This window comes from Perognathus longimembris, chromosome 5 (assembly GCF_023159225.1).
Source record: "Perognathus longimembris pacificus isolate PPM17 chromosome 5, ASM2315922v1, whole genome shotgun sequence".
Taxonomy (NCBI): Eukaryota; Metazoa; Chordata; class Mammalia; order Rodentia; family Heteromyidae; genus Perognathus; species Perognathus longimembris.
This window is the reverse complement of record NC_063165.1, coordinates 42758769-42786123: the sequence shown is the minus strand read 5'-3', so window position 1 is coordinate 42786123 and position 27355 is coordinate 42758769. Positions and strand designations below refer to the sequence as shown.

At 39.9% G+C, this 27355-nt stretch overlaps 1 protein-coding gene across 1 annotated transcript in view; it reads right to left on the bottom strand.

Moving 5' to 3' along the window:
- Nucleotides 1-27355, bottom strand: part of Gap43 (growth associated protein 43) — a 97769-nt gene that overhangs the window by 34257 nt on the left and 36157 nt on the right. The window contains exon 2 of the mRNA XM_048345987.1: nt 8044-8623. Coding sequence (XP_048201944.1) covers nt 8044-8623 — 580 coding nt within the window. The remainder of the gene's footprint in view (nt 1-8043; nt 8624-27355) is intronic.

The window sequence follows — 27355 nt, the reverse complement described above, 5'->3', positions numbered from 1 at the left end:
TGCAATAAATATATCACCTACATTCCAGATCAATTAGACCACTATTAATATGGTACAAATGCAGTCATACATCTTCGACTGATGCACTTGTCCATGAGATGAAAAAGCATAAAAAATTTTACACAAAGTGGTAAGGTTTTATCTTCTGCGATCTCCTTTGTGTAAACTAGCAAAAAAAAAAAAAAAAAGGAAAGGGGAGTGAACAAACAATGAGGGAGGGAGAGGGGGAGAAAAAGAGAGAAAGAAGAGAAAGACCTGAGGAAGGGGAGGAGATGGAGAGGGAGGGAAGAAGGATGAAGTGTCTTTCAAAGTGACCAGATTCTCCTATAGTAAAACCATCAGTATGACATAGGAAGAAGAGGAGGAGGAAGGAAAACAAAGATAGACCACTGCTGCTGCTGCTTTTTAAAGGATGCCACAGAGGGCTGAAATGTGGTAGAGTGATTGCCTAGCATGCATGAAGCCCTGGGTTCCATTCTTTAGTACCACATAAACAGAAAAGTTGAAAGTGGCTTTGTGGCTCAAGTGGTAGAGTGCTAGCTTTGAGCAAAAAGAAGCCAGGGACAGTGCTCAGGCCCTGAGTTCAAGGCCTAGGACTGGCAAAAAAAAAAAATGCCACTGAGTCAGGTGCCTATAATCCTAACTACTCAGGAGGCTGAGATCTGAGGGTCAGGGTTGGAAGCCAGCTGGGGCATTCGAAAAATCCCTGTGAGACTCCTATCTTCAATTAACTACTCAAAAACTGGGAGTGGTGCTGTGGCTCAAAGTGGTAGAGCACTAACCTTGGGCAAAAGAGCTCAGGGACAGTGCCCAGGCCCTGGGTTCAAGCCCCATAACTGGAAAAAAAATTACCACTGCACCAATGGGGAGAATGCTACAATGGCACTGAGAAAATATGGCCTTTCTTAGCCCTTTAAATTAAGATCTTTTTATTTCTTTCTGTCTTCATGCCAAATAAATGAGAGTCACATCACGTGTCATTGCACATATAGAAGCATTTGCTCTTGTCCACAGCTAACCCCTTTCAATAATTTCCTCACAAGCTGTGAGCAAATTGTGTTGCTACTAGGGAAGGAAAGAAAAATCAGCAACAGGTGTGGAAAGACTGTTTTCTGGTCTCTGTTCCAACACTGTTGGCTTGGGAAGGCATGAACTGTTCATCCTATAGTGGGGAAGCAGCCGGTCTGGTGGACTCTTAAACACCTTGTGAAGATGACTTAAATATGTCAGATGAGGGAAAGGAGCCAAGGAACCTGGCAGACCCTTCCTTCCCTGGGTGTACCTGTCACACTCTGGCAAGAGTCACCTACAGGTCACTCATGGGGCTGCAATGAAATTAATCACCTGCTTTCAGAAGGGAGCATCCCTGCTTTCCTCTAGCTCTCAATATGTTTCGAGACACCATGCAAAATGGCTCACTTTGGTTTGTGAAGCTCTTAATGGTTTGAATTCTGGCAACCCACGGGGAAGACTCATGGCCCTGAGTAGCAGGAATTCCCAGGGACCTTCTGCATTCAGCTTCCAAGCAAGCAGAAAATTGGTGACACCACAGATTTTTCTTTGAGCAAGTGTCTGCCTCCTTTTGTTACTTAGAATCTGCATATATAATAGGAATTTTTCATGAGCATAGGTAATGTCTGGCTCTTTTAGAAAGAGTAGTGATTTGGTGATCGTGTTTGATGAAAGAATAAGCTCACTCCCAGAGATGTTAAGGAATTTGTGTTCCTAATATTTTACAGTTAGAATCCAGTCTCCTGGGTCAGTGTAAGATTTTCTATAGTGTGTAATATTATTCACTCATGCTTAACTCACTCATCAAATCCTTACTGACTGCATCCTGTCTCCAAATCATTGATATGGACAAAGGAAATTCAACAATCAACACAGACCATGAAGTTACTTTTAGCACTGACGATTGATTTTTTTTTAAGTCATTGCTTCTGAATTGTGATTTCAATAACTGAATTGTCCAAGTATCAACAGGTCCCATCTCAAAATAATCAAGACCCTATCTCAAATTAATCAGTGCAAAAAATAAAAAAGTATTGTAGTGGTCCTAGTAATCTTGAGGTCTTTCCTAAGTTTAAGCCCAAGTACAGCTGAAAGGAAAGAAAGAAAGAATAATCAATTTCAACTGATCTTTATAGCCCTCTTTAGTCCAATAAAAGAGTACTCAAAGCCATTTTGAAATGAGAACCTAAGGATGAGATGTAATTTAATATTCCTTTTATTTCAGGGTTGATGGAACTGTGACAAAATTCTGATCAGGGATCCTTATAGTTACTGGATGGCCATCTATACCTATTATCATTAATAATTCCCAGGCAGGAGTCTGGAGTATTCAACTATATAAAAGAGAGAAAAAAAGAGAGAAACGTTCTTAGATTAAAACATCATATTATGTTTCCAAGACATCATGATTTTCCTTGTTTCTTTAAAATAGAATTTTCCCTGGTATCAAGGTTAGCATGTGACCTCTCTGAGTAGAGTTTGGCTTATAGTTCAAATCCTCACTAGTCGCTGACAGTGATTAAGTGTCATAATCTCTGAACCTCAGCTTCCTCATCTGCCAGAGGGTTAAGAGGAAATAATGCTATTTATGTCACAGAATAGCTAGGATGATTGATCAGGATAAGAAAAAAGAAAAAAAGGATAACAGAAAATGGCACAAAACCCCTTGGCACAGGGCTTGGCACTTCACAAATGCTTATTAAGTTGACATTTCCTTTTTAATCCTTAAAAAAAAACATTAAAAACAATCCGAGAACATCTTAAAGATGAGACCACTGAAGTCCAGAAAATGAATAAATTGTCTAAGATTTCACTGCTGGTTGATAGGAATATTGAGATCTTAGGAGCCTAGGTCTCCTTTCTTCAGTTCAACACTCTTTCCCCTACAGACCTGACATAGGTGGCAAATAGGCTAGAAAATTCCTTTTAAGTGCCCTGGTTAGTATTTTCCCCCAAGTAATTAGAAATTAATAAGAAAGAGAAATATTAAAATTGAGATAAAACTTAACATTTAAGAGAAGTAACAATCCCCTAGGTTAAAGTAAAAGATTTAGTGGTCTATCAATTTGACTCCTGTTCGTCAATAAATGTGTCTGTGGGCAGAAAATCCATTTGCTTTACCATCAGAAAGTAAAAAACAGGAAAATATTACCAAATGGAACTGGATTGTTGTCAGGAAAAGCCAATAAAAATGATTACTCTAGCAATATGAAGTGCTACATAAAAGCTTAATAATCAACGGTATTTAAGCAGCCTACTGCTGAGGATCTGATGGGGTGCCATGTTTTATAAACAGCATTTATGGACTTTCACAACTCAAATTTTCACTCTTTATGAGTTGTATATAAATTTGGGAAGTGGTTGAAACCACATTTCAAATCAAAACCCACTTATGAGGCACCCTGCCAAACAAGAGTAAATATCCTTCGGAAATCTCACATCTAAAACACAGTTTGGTGAAAGCAGATCTGTCTTTTGGAGAGCTAAAAAGTGGATGGTTCCCTTGGGACTCGGGAAAAAAAGTCCTGAGGAATGTAAGTAATTTCTCTAAATCTGGAGATGCATTCTTGGTGTTCCACTTTCTTACACATTTTTTATTCTTTTTGTCAACAACTTATGTATGAAGTATACATTTTATAAAAATTAACTTGTAGAATGAGTCAAAATGTGTTTGGCCACTTGAAACAATCTCAGTTGTATTTTGTTCCAAAGGATATTGGCTTATAGACACATTGAAGAGTTCAATTTTGAGATTGGGCATGTGATCATTTTAGACGCCACGCCTTGAAGTTCATCACATCTCTACTGCTAAAGGAGAGCTCCCTCAGCAGAAAGGATCATGTCTTCCTTATCTTTGTGACCTCATTGAAGAATGTTATTATAAATAGGATTTGAAAGGATGTAAGAACAGAAGAAAGGAAGAGAGGGAAAAAAGAAAAGATAAAATACAGTGGCATGTGGGAACTTTTCTTCTTCCTAGATCATTACTGATTATTCCAATATGAAAGCTGTAATGAGACTAGGATAACTAAATGCACTCAAGGTTACAATAGAGACCATCTAGGATAACCCAGTGATACTTCCTACTGACCTGTGAGGTACACTGTACCAGCCACCCAGTCAATTCCACTGTTTGATAGACACTTAGTTGGGTTGCCTTATTAATAATCTGTCATGGAATAGAGCTCCAGCAGGTTTGTGGAGTCCCCTAATGAGCAAACTCCTTCACCCAGAACCAGTGAGTGCACTGCTCAGGAGTCTCCAATCACATAACAGAGCTTGAAATTCTTTCCTTGTGGATAGAGTGTAGTGTCCTACAGATACTTTAAACATTCCTCTCCATCGAAATGAAATGTAATCAGAAGCACACTGTAATCTCTGTTATAGACACAGTGAGTGCCCAATAGGCAGAATGATAAAACAGAAAAAGAAAAATATAGTGGAGGATTTTTTTAAGAAGTACTATTAAAGGTCTCACTGCAAATGGCACTCATAATCACAACAAAATCATAACTCTGAAAAGCAGTTTAGAAATAACTGACTTATAATTGACAAATCATCTTGAGGTTCTTACTGACAGAAATCATTTTCAAGCCTCTTTCTTTTACTTTATTTTGCCCTCACTTCTTTCTACTGCATCTTCTTAGTTTGTCTTTCTTTTTGTCCCTCTAGGCAAGCCATTGAATCCTAAATCAACCATGGTTTCATCCATTACCAAAGAGTACAACCCTATCAAAAATATTACTATATTAACCTGGGTTAGAATGAAAACCAATAGGAGGTAGAAGAAATGTGATACAGAACTCTGGGAATTGGGGCCTGATATGATGTGATAGATTTCCTTGTCAGCTTTAGTTTCTGGGATTTCACAAGATTCATCACAACCGAGTAATTTGTGCTTGTCACATTCAGCAAGCAAGGATAACAGATAACTCAGTCGAGAGAGACTAGAGGCAGCATTTCAGAATTTAACCAAGAGGACAATATCTACCCAAAGCTAAGAGATAATGTAAAATAAACTCTTTTTGGTGATTGATTACCTTCAAGTTGGATTTTTGTCTATACTTTCAATTACACTTTGATGCACATTATGCAATCTCATTTGGTGAAACTTCTTTTAGTTGGAATTTGTAAAATTTAGGGAAGAATACTATCTCAATTTACTTTAAGTAACAAGATACATTTTTAATCAAGTAAATGAACAGAATTTGCAAATTGGAAGAGAAATATGTGAATGGGTGGAAAAATCTATTATCTATAAGTTAAATGTGGTCAGAATTTTCATTGTTTTAACATTTATTGAGCACTCACCACCTAAAATAGTTTATTCAGAATGATGATAACTTGAAAAAATAGCAAAAAGGAATACACACACACACACACACACACACACACACACACACACACACACACACACACCAAGTCCTTTTCATTAATCCAAATTACAAGTACATACCTAAAACCATATCATGTCTTTGTGGCTATACTTAAAAACCTTAGGAATCACAGTTTAAAATATATAGTCTGAGCAAAATCAAATATTTATATTTTTTTAAAGCATGCTGCCCAAGACTTATAGAATGCTATGTTAGAAGAGTTTTTGCCATGAAAAGTGATTTTTCAGACATCTTATCTGATACTCAAACCTTAAACAGAAAGAAAAGGTTAGTTCTGTCAAACAAATGAAAAGCAACAACACCCCATTCTTTATCACATACATTACCTTCTCTTGGGGGAAACCTTTTCACCTTCTTGACCTCATGGTCAGGTCCCTGGGGCAGGTTTGTTATTAGAATAAATATTTTAAATAAGTGATTGGTAGAAAGAAGCATGATTTATTTGGAACTAGAATATGAAAACATGCTAATAATAATTATTATTAATGTAGATCCTGACAGGTGAAAAAGGCAGACCTATTAGGTGTTAATTATTATAACAATCATCTTCCATCCTATAGTACTGAATTTTGAAAAATGATCATCAAGAAAAAAATGCAATGATTATTTCCTCAATCTTATGGTCAGATGCCAAAACATTTCCCAGCTCAATCTAATGGAATAAATCCTCTCCTAAGGGTGCACTGTAGCCTAATCTGTATTTGAACTTTGGGTCATGTTTCCAAATAAATCCACAAGGTTCTAGGGAGGCAAGCCCAATCTGTTAAGTTGGCATGGAGGCACCTTAATCTTCAAGGATCTTTGGAGCTGGAAAGTGTGCTGGTTTGTCTACACTGTCAGCTTTACTAGATCGGGAGATGCTTAGAAGATTAGCGAAACACTGAGCACAAGTCTGGGTGTTTCTGAGAAGGCATTTTCAGAGGTGGTTAAATCATGAGGGCTTGACCTAATCAATGATTTAATCCACTGGTTGATTCAAAAGTTGAATATATTACTATAATACATATAGTTCTACTGTGGTATAACTTTGGGGGGTATGAACTACTTGGAGAAAGTGGGTCTGTGGGGGTATTTCAAGAATATATTTTAACCTTAATTCCCCCACCTTCCTCTCTCTTCCTCTATCTCAGTCTGCCCTGGCCCCTATGAAGTAAGCAACTTCACTCTGTCATATCATTCTTGGCCCCAAAGACCTACACCAATGGAGTCACCCAACTCTTGAGTTAATGACTCAAGCCTCTGAAACCATGTTCCAAAAAAGAATTGTTTCCTCTCATATGTTTCTCTCAAGTATTTGTTATAGCAAAGGCAAGTCTGACAACAGAGAAGGATTCATGGGTCATATCTGACTAAAGACTTTGGAGATTGCTGGCCTATTTCACCATTGTGTTGTCAGGATGAGGGACAGATCTGGTTTCAGGAGTGAGGATCTATTAGTCTTGTTTTGCTCTGGGGATGTTCTTTTCTAATATTGCATTAGATCTTTGGACAATAAAAGTGGAAATATTCCAACCTTCAAGTTCCAGCTCTAAACTGGAGAACCCAGTACCTTTGTGTACTCAACTATCAATTATTTATGGGTGTATGGAAGGACTGGAGTCTTCAGTAATAAAATGATAATTTATGTATTTGGAAGGTTTCCTTTTGTTTTTGCCAACATCAACACTTATTTTGCTAATTATTTTTAACCCCAATTAGTATCACTATTAGCATTTTCTGAGCATGCACACACAAACACACATGACTCACCAGTTGATAATGGGTAGAATGCCCAGAAACATATTGTGGGAGAGAGAAAGGTGCTCTAAGATTATGAGTTTTTTAAAAAATATTTTTGACTATCAATTCACACATGGATATTCTGAATCAATAAAGTGTTGTCTAGATATGTACCAAATTTTTCCAGAGCCAAATAATCACATGACTTAATTGCCATCTAGAAAATACATGTAGTGTCAGTAAATTGTGTAGTCAACTAAGTCTATCAGCACCCATGATATTTTCTCCTAACTGGGGTTATCTAGTTTGACTAGGGCTCAATAGCTATGTGCATATGAGCCTATAAATTGATGCTTATCAAAATGAACTCCAAGAAATGGAAACAAGAGGGTGTTTTTTTATGTTTTGCTGTTTCTTTTTTGTTTGCTATGTTTTTTTCTGTAAGTTTATCTGACTTGGGGAGGAGAAAGGGAAGCACAGAGATAACAGAAATAGTGGGACAAAGGGTGAACCAATTCAGCAATTATACTCACTAGACACCATGTTAGAAATGAACTGTACAACTTGGGGGGGTGGGGGTGGGGGGAAACTGGGAGAAAATGTTGAAAAAGAGATCTACTCAATACCTGACTTATGTAACTGTCATCACCTTTACAATAATTTTTTAAGACAATTGTAGACCTCTGTCTTACTGGCTGCCTGCTACACAGACCTTTGCTGCATTTTCTCCCAGTCTTGGAGATGGTCAGAGAATTCCTCACATCTCCCCTTGGTTTCCAGAATACATGCTTCCAGACTCCTCGCTCATCCTCAATGGTCCTGATGCCTGTTTAGGTCCCATTTGGTCTCTCCTCTTTGCCTTCTGACCAGTCCCCCCTGCCCATGGATGGTTCTCCCCCTCACCCAAGGTGCTCACCTAGCTTCTCTTCGGCTTGGCTGCTCTCTGCGGTCTCCGTTGGAGACTTGGCAGCAGCTTCCTCTGCAGCAGGGGTGGTGGCAGCAGCAGGCACATCGGCTTGTTTTGGCTCCTCCTTGGCTGGGGCATCTTCGGCCTTGGAGGACGGCGAGTTATCAGTGGAAGCTTTAGTGGCACTTTCTGTGTCGGCAGAGCCAGCCTTCTCCTCGGACGGCGCAGCAGCCTGCAGGGCCACCTGCTCCGGAGCAGCATCGGGGGCGGCGTCTTCGGCCTTCTTCTCCTCGGAAGCAGTGTCTCCTGCCTTGCCGGTGTCATCAGGTTTGGGGCCAGTGGCCGGGGCCCCATCAGTGGTAGCTGTGCCTTCTCCCTCCTTCTTCTCCACGCCATCGGCCACGGGGGTGTCTTCCTTCTTCTCGTTTGCTTCGGCCTCGGCAGCATCGCCCTTCTTCTCGCCTTTGAGCTTTTTCCTTGTTATGTGTCCACGGAAGCTAGCCTGGATTTTGGTGGCGGCCTTGTGAGCTTTGTCTTCCGGTTTGATGCCATCTTGTTCAATCTTTTGGTCCTCATCATTTTTTTCAACCTTAATGGAGAAAAATAAAAAGACAAGAAAAGGGAAGCTCAAGGGGTGGTCTACAAAGCCTAGCATTGGCCAGCTATGTAATTTATTAATGCACCAGGCACTGTAGTTGAGAGTTTGGGCTCCACAGCGCTTTAAGCAACCTAGTCAGATTTGTTGACAGTTCAAATCACATTCACTCTTTTGATTTTAATCAAAGAGCTTTGAAAAAATGATTGAGTTTGCAGGATTTCTAAAATTTTGTAAAATTTTATATTTTGAAAGCATTATGCAAACCAGGCACCTGTGGCCATACCTGTAATCCTAACTACTCAGAAGGCTGAGGTCTGAGGATTGAGATTTGAAGCCAGCCAGGACAGGAAAGTCCATAAGACTTTTACCAATTAGTAACTAAGAACAGACAGAATTTGAGGTGTGGCTCAAATGGTAGAACACCTTCTTGAGTAAAAATAAGAAGCTAAGGGACAATGTCCAGGACCTGAATACTGGCTTACCATAAAAATTAATTAAGTAACTAAAACTCAGTATGCAAGAGTCTACTTCACATGAAATCACACATGGTTTCAAGCTTGACAAAGAAATTAATAGTTTCAAGAAAGATGTATGGTAAAGGTGTATACAGCAAATCCTATCTGAATTTTATGTAAAAATATGAATAAATTCCAAGGGTCTGAGAGATTTGTAAAGACTATGACAACTCAGAATGCTGGTCACAAGATGATACCTAACTTTCTTCAATGTGTGATCAAATGTCAGTAATAAACAGATCCCACTTTCAAAATTTGAATACATAAAATAGTCATTAGAGCTTTTTGAAACTGAGAACTGTTTCCTCAAAATAATAAAGCATTTTGCTAAGTCACAAGTTCTTATTCCCAAAGCAATTTAAACCCCAACCTAGTTTTGTCTTATCATTACAAAGTTTTACCTGTTGACCATATTTATAGGCTTTTGCATGCTACAAATAGCCTTTTTTTCCCACTTGGAAATCAATCAGAAGATGTGGAAATAAAGGCATAGTCATGGGAAAGCATGTAAAGGAAAGTATACAGAATTCTACACAGCTCCATTGTTCATCACTGTGCCATCCTGGTTACTGAGTCATCATTTTTCCTTAGCATTCCTTTAGCTTGTGTTTGATTTTATGATCTTGATTTTGATTTTATGTTCTAGATATTAACAAACAGTATTTTCCCTCAAAACCTTCTCTCTAAAGATTATTAAACTGATGATTGCATGTGTGCACACGTTTGTGTCTGCTTGTGTGAGCATGCATGCATGTGTGGATGTGTGTGTTTACTGTGCATTGCCTTTTGTGCTTGATCCTCTCTGGCCTTGGCCTTGACCTTGGCCTTCATTCCAGTTTAGAAAGTAAGGTACAGCAGCCAACATACAGTATGTTTTCCACCTGTCAAACCAGCTCTGCCCCAGTGACCCAGATCCTGCCAATCATTAGTCAGTCTTGTTTGACATTCTTTGGACAAGCACACAGAGCTGTCATTGCTTAGTTCCATCAGCATGCCAGAGGACACCAGATTTTTTAAAATACAAGGTTCATGTGAAAGTAAAAAGTAAAATTCAAAAGAGCCCCCCCCAACGTTAGCCATGTGTGTATTCCTACAAAGAAGGAACGAGTGGTTATGAGCAAAGAGGGAGGCCCATCCTGCCCCCTCCTCCCAGTGCCATGCTGCAAACTGCTTCTCTCTCTGATGCACTACCACCTTCCCACTATCCTGCCTCTCTGGATGACTCCTACTGGGATGCACACAGCACAATCTGGGGCACAGGAGCAGCTGTCCCTGCCAGGAACACTCTGATCAGAGATTGAATCACAACCCTGTAAAATGAACAGTTGTGAATGGAGCAGAGAGCCAAGATGTTATTTATTTTACTCAGTCTTGAGTTTTCTGAATGGGATACTGTCTTACATGATAGGGCATCTGCACTTGGGTACTAATGCCAAGTTGTTCTTTTATACAAATACTGGTCTTTGTCAAAGTGAGCAAACTGATTGTTTCAGAGGGGACAGATTACATAAAAGAATATCTACTAGGTCAAGAAAGCTACTGTTTTAAAGTCCTTCTTGTTTCCCTTTTAAGGACACAATATATAGGGCCTAGAACGTTTTAAAAGCTGGACTCTATGGGACTGGGAATATGGCCTAATGGCAGAATGCTTGTCTTGTATACATGAAGCCCTGAGTTTGATTCCTTAGCACCACATATATAGAAAAAATGGCACTGTGGCTCAAGTGGTAGAGTCCTAGCCTTGAGCAAAAAGAAGCCAGGGACAGTGCTCAGGCCCTGAGTTCAAGCCCCAGAACTGGCAAAAAGAAACTCTGGACTATATTAGAATAACAAAGTTGGGGGTCTATTGGATATGAAGAAAGAAGCTATAGCTTCTTCCCAACCCTCACCTCCATTTTTTTGTCTCCCTCTTCCTCATAGCTTGTGCATAGCATCTGTGTTAAAATGACTATCTACAAAGATTCAGGTTAGACTCATTTTCCTAAATTGTGGGATCAGTCTCAAGTCAATAGTCAAAGAGAATAAGGAAAGCAAGGACTAAGAAGTGGGGAAGACAGAGAGACTGGAGTCAGGAGAGAGAAAGTGAATTGAAGTCATGCCATAAGAGACAGGCAGGTGCCCACACAGGTAGATACATTCAAAGAGATGCTCTCAGTACACCCACAGACATACAGGGTGTCTTGGCACAACTGCCTACTTCTTAGCATCATTAGAAATTCTGAAGATGTTTATTGTTTTCTTTCCTTTTTTTTTCTTCAGTATGGGGTTTGAATTGAGGACCTTGAACTTGCAAAGCTGGCACTCTTCCACTTGAGCCACTCTGCCAGATCATTTTTGCATTTGTTCTTTTTTACCTTGTTCTCAGATTGTCCAAGACAGTGATTCTCCTTTTTGTGCTTCTTTTATGTCATTGACATGACAAACCCATGCCACTACCAACCACTTGTAGTTCACAAAAATGGAGTCTTATGAAGTTTTTTGTCCAGGGGGATAGGAGGGGTAGTAGTTCTCAAATATGATTCCCTGATCTCCATCTCCTAAGTAATTAGAATTACATGTTTGAACCTGTATATCAGAAGAGATCCTGAAGACATTAGAGATATTAGAAGCTGGTTGGAGAAAAGACAACCCATACTGCAAAGATACTTTAAATAAAAGGGGGAAATGACAGAAAAGAAAGGAAAAGGGAAGGAGAAAACAGGAAGGAGAGGAAAAGAAAGAAGTATGAAAATTTTAAACTAGACATTGCTTGATTGGATGTGTCTTACTTTTATACTTTCAATGGATTCTATTAATATGGCTTAAAGTTTATTTTACTTTCTGATAAAACTCTTTGTGCAGTACTAATGTAACTAGACAGTGTTTCTTTTGTGATTAGTGTGTATCAATTGTGTAAAAGAGTGGCACTGAATATTCCATACATGCATATCATGGACTCTGATCATAGTCATCTTTTCTATTGCTCTTGCTGATTTTTATTTTCTTATAAAATTTTCAGTAGTATAGGAATGCATATAATCTACTTTTTTGAGAGAGGAAAATGGTAGAAAACCAACATTGCCCCGAACTAGCTGCTAAAATGTAATTGTCTAGGTACTAAGCCACTTAGAATTTTTCTTAACTAGAAATAGAAAAACTTACATAAGACAAAGTACATTTGAACTCAGAGAAACAAGAGATACACACAATCACTCAGTGCCTTCAGCACAATGTTGTCAGCTTATAAAATGAAAAGCTTGATGAAATTAAATAACCATCTTATATATTCATGAAGTAAGTAAGCTAGTTACCCAGCTTGTATTTGAACTCAGAACTCTTCTCCAAGTAGATCTATCTTCCATATCCATTTTTATTGTATTAGTGACCTAAAATCCCTTGTAGCAATTTATAGCAGATTTAATATCTATGTTAAGCACTACAAACACACACAAGAAAAGGTATAAGAAGTTCCATGAATACCAAATTTTCAGAACTAAAAAAAAACCCCTCAAATCTCCCATTCTTCTGGGACACCTCAGTGTATTCAACTTTTCTGAATTATTTAACCTTCTAAGCAAGGAAAAACTTGGCCAAATATCTACTTCTGCCAGCTATAAATAGTACTATTATAATTCTTCAAAGTTTCTCTTTAACAGGACTGATTTCTAAGTATTCTAAAATCATTTTATAGCCAATTCTTCTTTTAAAGAATATCTTTAGTAAAGTAGAATCAATTTGATTGGTTAAAAGTTATTTTTTTACTAGAAAAATCTAAGGATACAATATATAAATACTAATCAATTGTTTCTTTAAATAGTTTTGTGCATATCAAAATCTTATAGAGCCTGAATAAAACATTAATGGATTGTGTGAAATCAAGTATGATCCCATTATGGCTTATTTTACTTTTATTTCTAATTTATTCAAATGAAATTCACATAACTAATTTTTACTCTATTTTGGGGCATCACCAATACTTTGTTAATAGACTTTGGAGAAACTACATAGGTATTTAACTAGTTTACAATGGGGGCATCTGTACTTTTTTCAGATCTAGTCAATGATCAGAAATATAGTGAAATGTCCTTATAAGTTAAAAATAAAAAAAAAAGAGGAGATAGAAAATCTTCCTCTAGTTCTATGGGTAAAATATCTACTTGGTTCTGTGCAGATTCCAAAAGCATTATTTAAAAGAGGAGCAACCATATCTGTGACATACATGGTTAGTCAACATTAATCCTGATTTGCAGATCTTACAAAGATTATGAAGGGATGAAGAGCAGTAGATGGATAAAAGCAATGGAATTGTTATGCCTTTGCCAACAATTATTATGACTTGGTCAAACTAGTTTACAGTCCAGTAAAAATTCCTTTCTTAGTTTCTGGATGGGTGAGAGCCCAAACATAATTTCTGAGCAATACGCCAAGGAATGTGAGATATAGAAAGGAATGTTGAAAATCCTAACAAAACTTGATAGTGACGAACATTCTTTACTCTTCATACAACTTATTCTACAGCTCCAGACTCATAACAAGTGGTTAAGAAAAGGCCATTGATTGACTATATAAGAGAACTGAATGTTCTGTGTTGGAAACTGTAAGAGTAATCTCAGCTTTTGGAAAAATAGCAAGTAATCAATAGATGGGGCTCTGGTCTCTTTTCACAAATTATTAACTTAACGTATACATCTCATTTTAAAAATAATCAGTTTTTTTAAAGCAGTATAAAACACTACTTGGGGTGTAATTTAGGTTCCATTCAATAGTTATTGTTTGTTTTGTATAATTAACTGTAATCCTATTTGTTATGCAAAGACATCAAAAAGGCAAAGCATACATTATAATGATTATCTCCTAAGAAATGAAATTGCACATGTGAGAAAGACCTTGACTATAGTTACTGCTGTATGGTACCTGATTCATGTCAGTCATCCATTAATAACTGTTTGATGAATCCAAAACTGCAACAGTTCAAATAGTACCACTTCATAAGGACAATGAGAGAAAAAGTTGAGATTGCATTTTGCCAATTTTTTGTTAAAATCTTTCATGTCCTACTGATGAATTTCCTAAGGCAGGTAACTTCTCTAGCTATAGAAATAAAAATCATGGGGGCTGGGGATATAGCCTAGTGGCAAGAGTGCCTGCCTCAGATACACGAGGCCCTAGGTTCGATTCCCCAGCACCACATATACAGAAAACGGCCAGAAGCGGCGCTGTGGCTCAAGTGGCAGAGTGCTAGCCTTGAGCGGGAAGAAGCCAGGGACAGTGCTTAGGCCCTGAGTCCAAGGCCCAGGACTGGCCAAAATAAAAATAAAAAAGAAATAAAAATCATGAGTCCAGCAATGAGAGAACTAACTTAACTATAGAACTGCCATTAATAGTACTAATGATAAAAATAAGGCAAGTATTTAAAAATAACAAAGAAAAATCTATGTCTATGATAAAGACAATTGACTCATGTTCATTTTAGCCATAGTTTGACATGATTTACATAGTTTTCTAATATCACTGCTTTATTAGTGAAAATATTCAAAAAGATTATTAAAGAATCTGTCTTCCCCTCTGTTGACAATGTGGAAATTTCTCTACAAAGCCTTGAACAGACTAGCCTGTTGGCTAGACAGGAAGACCCTTTCCTCAAGTCAGAATTGGGAAGATAAGGTACAGATTTGTATGGATCATCTTCCAGGGAACCTACTGGCCGAATACGATTAAACTCTTCTGGAAATCTTTTGGCTGTATCAGACATACATGTAAGTTGCTTAGCTGAATCAAGGATCAAAGTCACTAACACTCAAGCAAATACCTAGGGAGAGTCAGCCTGGCAAGAAAGAGACTCCACTCCAGAACAATGAGCACAGGCTCCCTGATGAACACAGCCTGCTACAGAAGCTTCTGTTGACGACCTCTAGAAGTAACATGCTCAAAGGAGAAAAGGAGGGAGAGGTGAGGAAGACGTTAAACGCTGCTCTCAGAGGTCACTACACCTGAAACTGCCACTGAACTGGAAACAAAAGGGAAGGGCATCCCATCAGGCCACTGAAATACTGATATCAAATATCCATGAAGAGAGACTGTGAAAAGAACCAAGATATTTGTGAAACTATGGATAAACAGCCTATCAGAAGACAGCCCCTGGGCCACCACTACAAGTGAATCTTTCCCAGTTAAGAGGCCCTACAAGCAAACTACATCTTCAGGTACTAGAGAAGTGGTCAAAGATAAGCAGCTGGAAGAGAAATCTTCAGCCCATGGTGGTTGGCATAAAATGTACTTCTTCCCAAGTAAGGCACTCCAAAATGTCTGGTGTTGGACACACAACAACAGGTTATTAGACATCCATATTACAAAACACAATGCAATGAATATTCATAGCAATTATTTTATATTGCCTCCCATACAACACAGTGATATTGATCAATCTCTTTGTTGTTTAAGCCCTTCCCCCTTTAGAAACTATGTTCTGAATCAATAAGGACTTGATACATATAATTTGTGCAGCTGTGAAAACAGAAAAGGGAACTGGTATTGTCCAGATTCTAAATAGTACAATCTACCCTCAGTCCTAGTCCTTGTCCAGCGCTTTGTAAAATAAGAGAAAGAAAGCCAGTTTTCCTTAGAGTTTAAGAGTATGAACTGTGAGGGTTAGACATTTGTAAGTTTGAAACTCAGTTCTGCCATGTTATTTGCCTGGTTTTGACCTTAGGCAAGGGAACTTCCGTTTCCTTATCTGTAAGAACGGGACTATCCCATTGGATGTCTTTGTACATAAACTTCTTAGCACATTTCCTGACACAGTTGATATACTCAGAAATGGGTAACTACTACTCATTTCTTCAGCATCATCACTGTCATCGTCATTATCCTGTCAGAGTAATTTCTACATCATCAAGGAACTAAGTCAAGTCATGTCCATAATATAAATACCTCATTCCTCCCTCTGCTGGCATTCTCTTCCAGGGAGAGGAGAAGCCATTCCTTCACTTTTCATTGGTACTTAGCTCTATCTTCAAAGTGATAAATAGAATCTGTCTAAAATGTGCCACAGTATTCAATTCTCTTCTATCCTTAGGAAGGTAGGTGTGTCTACACATTTGTTTGCAAGGCTAAATCAGTCATATGTACTCTTACCAGCTGATATTCACCAACTAATTCATTATCTTCTCTTTTTGTTTCTCAGATCTCTACATGGTGTATCAGCAAGGTGATATAACCCATTTTCAAAATACATGACCCCTTCACCACATAAAATAAAATTTCATGTAGCTACTATTTTATTTATGTATTGCATGGATCCAACTATATTCCTTATACAGTTGTAGGGGATGGCTATTCCTTTAAGACCTGGGGCGGCTGGCCACTGGCTGGTCCCACCTCCTTCCGGTTCTGCCAGAAGAGAAGCTAAACCAGCCCCCGCCTCTCCGCAGAGAGCATGTGTGTTGTAATGGCGCCGGAGACCCCAGAGGCCCGGTCCTTGGGGGGCTGTGGTCTCCACCCATAGAGGAAGTTCCGTGACATCCCCGTGATGGAAAGTTCATTAGCCAATTGTTAATACCCAGTTAGTCCCGCCTCTTCCTGCCGCCATTACTGTTATATAAACCCCTCCCTTGAATAAAACCCTTTGGAAGCCGGTAGAGCATCACACGGCTCCCCCGGAATCTTCCTGTCGAGTGTGGTCTCTTAAAGGGGTAAGGGGGCCTGGGGATGCGCGGGGATTTCGGCAGCCCTATCCCAGCTCAGCTTAGCCCGATTGGGACACACTCTGCCCTCCCGCCGGTGGGAGCAGCATGCAAAGCCGAGTGTCCCCCACAATTAGAGGCTTGCATCTCCCCAGGGGGTACGTGGAGGCATAGCCCGACATATAGCCAGTAAAACCATTGCCTGTACAAATTATGAGAGCTTCTCTATATGTCTAAACACACTCCAAGATAGTAAAAGTTCTAAGTGTGGTATTAATGGGGACTAGTTTAAGAGATTTGTTCCTGAGGATAATAGCTTATTATAATTTTAGATTTCCAGCTCTCTCCAATATATCCCATTGGATATTTGTTACCTCAATGTCACACACCTGATATATACTGAGAGTAAATATTATCTGTCATCAGAGAATGCCTTATTATAAAGTCTGCTTGGTGGGAGATGGAAAGAACTGGGAATTCCATTTGCAAAAAAAATCAAAATGACTTGAGTTTGTATATGACATATTATGAAGTACTTTTAACTTAAGAAAATTAAGTATAATTAATTTTCATTAGTACTTCATACATTGAACAATGAAGTAGACTGAACATATAAAAGAAAACAAACTTTACAGAAGGAAGAAATGGAGATGGAAAGCCCATAACTAGTAGAAACCTATATTTTTCATCTATTACACTTTAAATCTAATACACAAGCTAAGAAATCAACACTAAACATTCAGGAAGTGTCACTGAATAAATAGTATAACCCTAACAGCCCCAAGACTGTTGGAAGTGTTTTTTGATGGACAGAATTATTCTGTATTTCAGATCTTCTGAAAGGAGCAGTTTCAGAGTCTATGTAGGTGAGATTAGAGGGAAAAATCATGTTTTGAAGGAGATGCTAAGTGATTTGCACAGCAAACATTCTAATTTTTCTCTTTTACTCTTTTTTGTATGTGTGTATATGTGTGTGGTACTGAGGTTTGAACCCAAGACCTCATACTTGTGAGGCAGGCACTCTACCAATTGGGCCATGCTACCAGCCCTTCGTGCTTTACATTGTTTTCTTTTCTCCTGGTGATATTTGTATCCATGCTAGCCATGTAGCTAGGCTTACAGGTATGAACTACTATGCCTAGCTTATTTGTTGAGATGAAAGTTCACTAACTTTTTGCCCAGGCTAGCTTCAAACTGCGTTCTTCCCAATCTCTTTCCTGAAGATACTAGATTACTGGCATGAGCTACACAATGCTCAGACTGCACATACTAATTTTTAAAGTGTGTTTATATATTTAAGGTAGCTAGTAGAATGATTTTACAGGATAGCTGTTAACTACCATCATAATTATATGCATGCCTCAATGTGTATACCTATATTCATTATAAGGTAAGTAATTGTCCTTTTAGAACCATAGATAAGAAATCTACAAAGAGTAAAAGCACAAATGCTTCTCTCTGATTATAGGCAATAGGTCATTGTATTATTTCACATGTAGACAAAGAACTGAATGTTTCCTTGTGAGGATGAGAAGGTGGTGGTAGGTAGGGTAGGATTTTAGATGCAAAGAATAGACTGCCATTTTAAATGAATTTCAAATCCCCCAAAACAGCATCATTTCAGAGCAAATACACAAGACTTTAGAAAAATCTGTAAACTAAGTTTGTTATCTTTCTTTTCTAGCCACCATCTTTGTTGCTAGAATTTGTTTCTCTCTGAGTTATCAGTCACTGACACTTGGTGATCACATGGTCTCTGAATTCAAAAAAATTTAAGTTTGAATCTAGGCTCAGCCACTACTTAAATATATAACCAGAAGCAAATGACTTAATATCCTCAGAATTCAGTTTCTTCATCCCACATGTTAGAATACAACTACCTATTTTGCAGCTTTTTCTTGAAGATGAAAGAAAATAGTGTTTGTGAAATGCCTGAAGAATGATAATACAAAGGACATTGTAAAAATTGCTAGTGTCTGGAGATGAGGGAATAGGTGAATGATTTGATAAATAGTTTATGTTTTTCTGTGTTTCACAATTCTATGGAGGGATACAGCAAGGCTATGCACTCTTAAAAAACTAATATTTGAACCCCTACACAAGCATTCTGAAGGCAAAGGTTGTAAAATACCACCACATCCTTGGGGAATATGATACCAAAAGCAAATTGAAAACTAAGTAGCACTATATATCAAACCGTCTTCTTAGCACTTCATAATACATATCATACATATCTACTAAATGCATTTTATAGAGTAATTTAATTTTAACAATAGCACTATGTAATAGGTACTATTATTTTACAGAGACAAGAGTAAGGCAGAAGAATATTAAGTAGCTTGCTTAAAATCCGTTGACTAGTAAGTGGCCAAGCTGAGATATGAAACAAAGTACATACGCAGGAACCCTGTGAGGTAGAAAGAGTCTAGGCAGTAAGGAAGCCAAGGAGCCAAATGAGGGCAGCGCACATTGACTTTCTGTAAATATCCCCCCTCCAGTTCCCAGACAAGGTGTAAAATGAGCAGAGAGGAGGACTATTTCAGAGCAGGACTTGGTCACTGCTAGTGCCTGCTAGTGCTGGGCTGATTCAGAGATCAAAGTGTCTAAAGGAGTAGGAGTCAGTGTTATCACCTCTATTTTACCTTCCCTTTTCAAGATCTCTTTGCAATAGGAAAGAAGAAATTGATTTTCAAAGCGGAGGCTGTGGCATCATGACCTCATCACTCAGTGATGACTCATTTTCCCTGGGAAAGGAAGATGGGAAAAACAGCCCTGAACCCAGATTTCCTATTAATTCTGAAAGCAGAAGAAAGAAATGATCAGACATCAGAGGAAGCAATACTGGGAGGAAAGGAAGAAAGGGGACCTCAAGTCAGGAAGTATGGCTATTTAATTAAATGAGAAAATATAAACTAAAGTCATCCGTGTGCATTCTTATCAGAAGAGAAGAATCAATAATCCTAGCTCCTCAAGAGGCTGAGAACCAGAGCATTGTGGGGCAAGGCTAGTCAGTACAGAAAAGTCTGTGAGATTCTGTCTCCAAAATAACTAGCAAAAAGCAGGGCTGGGGGCATGCCTCAAGTTGAAGGACACCAAGTAAGCAATCAAGCTAAGCTAATATTAGGCCCTGACTTCAAACTCCAGTACTGTAGCAGAAGAAAAAGGAAGAGGGGAAGAGAAGGAGGGGAAGGTCTAGAGGAGGAAAAAGTTTAGTAGTTGGTAAAGTGTAGTTTTTATGATTTTTTTTTCCTGAGTCTTAAATACAGCCCATGTTTCTGAATTGAATATTAGCTTTTCCTTGAACCAGTTTTTTGTTCTGTCACAATTGTAGTAAGGCAGATAGGAAAATCCATCCAGAATTATTTTATGGATGTCATACCAGCTGATTATGTTCCTCAAATATGTTCCTCAAATAATACCAAGACATTTTTACCACATATGTCCTTGATTCTTGGAGGAATGTATCACCCGTGTAGTGACTATTCACTGTGGCATCCATTTGAAGCCGTGCAGAAATTCCTTCTTCTCTGTTTATGAGACTGTGCAAGAAAAATGTATGACCTTTGAATTCATTTGTATGAATCTGTTTACCAAAGATATTACAATAATATAGGTATTGAGTATATCAGGCTGAATAGGTCAAACTAGAAGATACCATCTAAGGCCTTGAGATCAATGAAAGTTAATTTCCTTTCTTCCTGATGTATAGACAGTGGTAGAATATGCAAATAACTTCTCATAGAAAATGTTACAGGATGCAAAGAAATACAGGCATCAAGACTGTCAAGTACAGGGACACTCTAGTCACTGACGAGTTTTACAGATGTGTCATCCCATGCAGAAAGCATGGAGACTCTCCTGAGGCCCAGGAAGTAAGGATGAGGTCATCTCTCTCTCCACAATTCTGAGTCACTCATCAGAAACTAATGATTCCTCCTACTCCTGTTTCAGCTCAGAACTAGACCCAAGGGGAGGAATGAAAGATTTTAAAGGACCTCATAACTATCCCTTACCATGGCTGAGGCAACATAAGTATTACTATCTATAATAGTTCCTTATTTTCCCCGCAAGCCAAGCTCACAGTTAAAAGTCTTATCAGGCCAGTGGCTCACACCCATAATCCTAGCTACTGGGGAGTCTGAGATCTGAGGATCACAGTTCAAAGCCAATCAAGGTAGTAGAATCCATGAGACTCTTATCCCCACTTAGCCACCAAAAAGTTGGAAGTAGTGCTTTACCATTCTACGTGGTAGAATGCTAAGCTTAAGTGAAAAGAACTAAGGGACAGTGCCTAGGCCCTGCATTCAAGTGCCAGTACCTGAATGCACAACCACCCTCCCCCACCCCACAGAGTCATAGCAAAGACCACTGAGTTTTAACAAAGAGAAAAGGATAGCCCTGCAGCCTCTGCTAAATGGCTTCAATAGTGACTTCAAATGGTTTCAACTATGTCACAATACAGAAGCCCCCCAGAAACACACAGCAGGAGTTCTGAATCAAAGTGACAGTAGTGGCATCAGAGAGAACCAAAGATTCTCCTTTTACCAAATAGCAAAATTCTACCTTGGAACATTTTTGCCATATATTAAGGTTTAAGATTGTCAAAGACACCAAAAAAATTAACACTATAATATTCAACTGGCGAAGCTTAGTATTGATCTTCTTTGATCATTTATTTGACCTACCTTCAACTCTTATCAGAATAAGTCAAAATAGAAGTGTAGTTTATCATACATAGTGTTTCCTCTCTCATATTCCCATTGGGTATGAAGCCATGATGATATGAATTGCTTTGGGATGTGAGAAGTTCTAGAATGGCCTCAATCCTTCCTCCCCCTTCTCTTCTGAGTGTGCCCTGAACTTCAACCAAATGAAAACACATACTATTCACACATTCCACACTAGCCAGGATCTGTGAGCTCACAGACAATGTAGACTTTCTCAAACATCTGTATCTTGTGTGTCTGCTGAAGTTCTATACATTCTTCATGGCTTGTTCTATTCCCCAGCTCCTTCATGCATTTTCTTCCTTTGTCTCAGTGAGGTACCCCGGGGGTGAGCCACATTCTTTTTCAAAGGACCCAAGTGTTAACATTTTTGGCCATATAATCTCTGTCTCAAATAATCAACTCTGTCACAGTAGAGGGAAACAAGCTATAGACAACACGTAGTGAAAGAGCATGGTCATGCAACAGCAATACTTACAAGACATGCTGTAAACTGTACATCTCAGTGGGGGTGGGGGAGAAACTGAGGGGTAAAGGTAGGAAAAAATGAAGGAGGAAGTAACAAGTTTGACAAGAAATGTACTCATTGCTTTACATATGTAACTTTAACTCCTCTGTACATTACTTTGACAAAAAAGTTCAATAATGAGCAGTCAAATGGTCACACAATTTTCAGGTGCAATAAAATATTATTATTCTTTTGATTTTCTTTGAAGCCACTTAAAACTGTAAAACCTTTTATAGTTTGCAAGCCATAGTTTGCCAACCTCTGCATACTTAGTTGTATTTCCCTCTGTGTCATAACTATTGTATTATTATACTTATTTCCCTAATGCTCTTTGAGGGAAGGAGAACTGTCTTACTATTACTATTATTAATAGTTATTCTTATTATAGGAGTATAATAGAGTATCACATTTGGTGATCACGTCGGGCTAGGCACCAAGTTAAGGATTTTGTATGGGAAAATCTCATATGACATTAGTACTAATATAATTATAATGTATAAGAAAGGCACTGTTATTTTTATATGGGGAAAACAACACTTAGGAAGAGTGTATTCAATGGGAAAAAATAGAATTTGGCTGTATCAACAGCCAGACTCGTGAGCCCAAAATCTACCACTTTTCACGTATGAACACTTGCAAAGATGCCTGAAGAATGGATTCCATTCTGCTTCTTTCCTGATAATAGGGTATAATATGAAAGACAGAAGCGGAGCTTTCAGGGCAACTTTAAGAGCCATGGCAGAGTCACTTCCAAGGCAGAAAAGCTTCAGAGAAATGGGTTACAATGAAGCTTGGCTGCCTTAAAAGAGCCTTTGCCCTGTTATCTTCTAGCCCTTCTCAGCTCAGGTCACACACACAAGCACATGGACAGAAGAAGTGCAAACAGCATTGAGTGGTGAGAAAAGGCACAAATATTCACTTAACTGCAGTGTAAGGGCAGGGCCTGTGAGCTAACAGTTTATCAGCTGCATGCCCAGAAGGAAAGAAATGAGCTATAGCTGAGGACACGAGCACTAGAAAAAAAGACTTTTTTTAGCCATTACAGTTGAGCAAATCACTTATGTGTGAAAAGTTTGTAGAACCAAGTTAAATGGTGCTAAGTCACTAGACAAAAGATCACACCCTCTAGCTCAAGACACTTGCCTCTAGAGACTATTTCTAACAATCTCAAGTCTAGCTGAGGAAGAGGCAGTGAAAGGCATCTGAATTAGCCAAGGGGGCACAGTGACCTAGCAACTGTAACCACACAAAAAGGTTCTTAAATCCCCAGGGCTGTTGAATCAGTGAGAAATAAAAATCAGGGAGGAAAAATGCTGGCTGCAGCCTTGCTGCTTATGATGGGGATCAGGAAAGCATCTGTACCAACAAGGGCAGGTGCAGACTGTCCACCCATCCTAGGACTAGGGCACCAGGATCTACATTTTAACAAACATTAGGCACACTGATGTATGAAATGTACTGGCCACATCACTCATAGGAAATACACCTGTTGTGGAAAAAATCATACCTGTTCCTTTTGAATAACTCCCTAACTAAAGAGATAATTATGGAAGTGTCTCTTTAACTCTTTAACTAACTGGGGTGATTCCAGGAATAAGGACCATCAGGTAAGAAGTCAAAGCTCTGGATTAGTAATCAGGAGGCCAGGGCTGTAGATTTCACACATCCCAACCTGACTGCAACCTACTTTACTTCTCTGAGCCTTGGGTTTTTCTTGTTTGTCAGTTTTTGTTTGTACATTAACAGAGTTGTCCAGAAGATTTAAGGCTCAGAAGATTTAAGGCTCGAACACTGGAATTATCAAGTTATAATTGTGTAAAAATGGATATATGTTCTAATTTCTTATTTATGTAGAAAAGAAAGCATCAAACAAGTTATTCTTGATCCAATCCTAGAACCCAGATGGATAAGATTTCCTCCATAGACGGTGGCCTCTATTGTCATTTACCTACTAGCATCAGTTTTTATATGAATCCTTCTTCTCTTTTTCTACCCTCCTCCAATGCATAAAGAGAATGTGCTTTTCTCAAATTGATCATCCTTGTGGTTAAGATACTTTTTTAAAAATTAATTTATTGTCAAAGTGATGTACAGAGGGGTTACAATTTCATATGTAAGGCCATGAATACATTTTTTTTCTTTTTTCTTTTTTTTTTGCCAGTCCTGGGCCTTGGACTCGGGGCCTGAGCACTGTCCCTGGCTTCTTTTTGCTCAAGGCTAGCACTCTGCCACTTGAGGCACAGCACCACTTCTGGCCATTTTCTATTTGTGATGCTGGGGAATCGAACCCAGGGTTTCATGTATAGGAGTCAAGTACTCTTGCCACTAGGCCATATTCCCAGCCCCTGTGCAGTTCAGGCTGTCTTCCTTCAGTTTTTTTTTTTTTTTTTTGCCAGTCCTGGGGATTTGACTCAGGGCCTGAGCACTGTCCCTGGCTTCTTTTTGCTCAAGGCTAGCACTCTGCCACTTGAGCCACAGTGCCACTTCTGGCCGTTTTCTATATATGTGGTGCTGGGGAATTGAACCCAGAGCTTCATGTATATGAGGCAAGCACTCTTGCCACTAGGCCATGTCCCCAGCCCCATTTCATTTGTTCTTATGAACAGACAAATGACCCATCCCAGAAGAGCAAACACTACCATCCTTTAGATTCCAACCTTCTCCAAATTCAGTATCACATCATTAATTGCTCAGCCAAAATAAATAAATAAGTCCTATGCTTTTCCCAAAGCCTCCATGATGACAGAGAATTCTAAGAATTCCTTACTTAACAATTTTTAAAGCCCTGTTGCCAGTCTATGTGTAAAATCTGAATGAAATCAACTGCTCTAGTTGAAGAAGGGACAGGAAGACTGCTAAAAATAAATAAAATATGGAAATCAATGTTATCCTTTCCTACAATTGGTTTCAACCGAATTAAGTAAGAAAAAGAGATCAGATAATAGAAATAAATCTAACTCCCATCAGCATGCTACAACGCACCATTAGCAAATGTACTTGTTTTCTCTTACTGCTCCTGCCTGATTCCAGATCACTGCACAATCATCAGCACCCTAGCTCTCTCCTTTCTCTAGTGGATCCGAAGTCATTTGCAGCCTGTGACATGGTGAGTGCTCTATGTTCATTCATATTGCGGAATGAATGAACAAAACAGCGCCGGTGCCATGCAGTTTCCAGACTAGGAGGAAATCTCACACCAAGTGTAAATTTGGCTCCACCTCTACAATCCTACAGCTTCCTCCCACTTGCCTCGTATACGGTCCTCCTCAAGGCCCAGTGTGGAGAAAGGCACGAGTGTGCGGCTGTCTTTGGAGACAGCATTTCATTGTGGGCAATGTGCTATTCAAATAAAGAAGCCCTGGAACAATTTCATAATAGTTAGGAAGGGATATTAGTTTCCAAATGGAGCCTCTGGCCTAAAATTTTCTCCACTTTCTCTCCTCCCCCCTCCCCCCACGCCTCTCTCTCTCCTAGGCTCTCCTTCCGGGCAAGGTATTCTGCTTTAGTCTTCAAAGGTCTGCTCCTGCTGACAGAAACAGACTTAGCCTGGGCTTTGGTCTCTGCAGAACGTTGACAGGACCTGGGTCTCTAGGTGCAGGCCGGCCAGCTGATTAGTGAAGGGCCATGGGAGGGAGCCCCACGCACGGCCCCTGGCTGCTCTTCCTCCACCGAGGGGCCCGCGGCGTGGCCGGGGCCTTTGTTCTCCACGCCGCTGGAAGAGGCAATTAGCTCCCGCACAAGAGTTCGTGGAGGTTCGTTAAAATAAATCCGAACTCCCCAGTGCTCCGGGCAGAGGAAATGAGAGACAGGATGGGGGGCGGGGTGGGGCTGCAGGCTCAAGGTCGCTGCCTCTGGGTGGCACTAGGGGAGCCCGCGGGTAGAGCATCCCCCTGCCGGTGCGCGGTCTGCGCCACGCCCAGCGCCCCCCCCCCCCGCCGCAGTCCCTGTGCCCCCCCCCAGCCACACCCGCAGCGGCTGGTGAGAGGAGGGAGGGAGCGCCAGGTGGGGGGCACAGAGGAGCCGCAGATGCAGAGGCACAGACAAAGGGATGAGGTCACCATACAGAGATGTGGGAGCAGAAGCCTCCTGGAGTAGGAAAATGAAGTGCCTGGAGGGGCTGATGGATAGGAACCCGAGTCCAAATGCGGGGGGGAGGGAGGGGGGGGCAGGAGACCCAAAGCCAGGACTGACTTGGGGGCTGCACGAGGTGGGTGAGGGGAGTGGGGGGGATGGGAACAGAGTGTACTTAAATCCTCTCCCCTGCTCCCCAATCGTATGCCCCCCTGAACTGCCAGGATTTGCGTCAGTTCTTTAGAGACTACGTTTTGCAGTTCTGGAGTGAAAGATGGGTGGGGGTGGGGGTGGGGGTGGGGGTGGGGGGTGGGGGGGCGGGTGGGACGCCGTCTCTCATCTTGAAGCAACATGTCACATGTTCAGTTTTCTACTTGGTGTTCATAACTTTTCTGAGAATGTCGGAAGTGCTGTGACCCTCCCCCCCCCCATCCCACCCCCGCCCCAAGGTTACACAGCCAGCGTTGTGGGAAAGCAAAGGCAAAACAAAGCAAAATGAATGGATGACTGAATGGTAAGACATACTTAAAATGCAAATAACACCAGGAGTGAGGAATTCCATGATATCTTCTCAGAGGACAACCAGTCCAGGAGCCATAGACCGCTTTGGAAGCATTATGAAAACAAGAGGCAAAGGGGCACATGCTTTTTTTATCTGAGGGAGAAGACTGATAAGTGGATCAGGGAAGAGCCAGAAGAGGGGTAGAAGCTGTCTTCTAGAAGTGCCACAGGGGGTGGGGATTAGGAAGACTGGTGGAGAAGGAGGCCCACTGGAGCTCTCCTAGGGTATACCTGGAGCTCAGATTAAGGCAAGTAAACAAAGGAACATTACAATGTATGTATGAATCTCACTACATAACAATATTGGCTATATGTAGATTTCAATTCACATCTAGGGTCATTCTTGTACCTGCCAGAGGGTCTTACTCAGTTGTAAATTGGTTGAAGGCAGGGACTTGGTCTGGTTTGCCAATTTAAAATCAGTTCTTTTGCATGGCTTGCAGGATTATAGAGAGCTCAGCTAATATTTGTGGAAGAAGGGAATAAATGGCCAAGTAAATCACACATTCTTTTCCTATCCTGTCCCCCAAATGGCCAGCAACCAAAAGGCCTTGAATCAATATTACCAGTTGATGATCTTATTGATCATTGAAAACTCTCTTACCATTGGTCCTTTTTCCTTCCTGGAGGTGAATAAATGCTCGAGAACTCTTTCTCCTTTGACCTACCTTAAACCACTT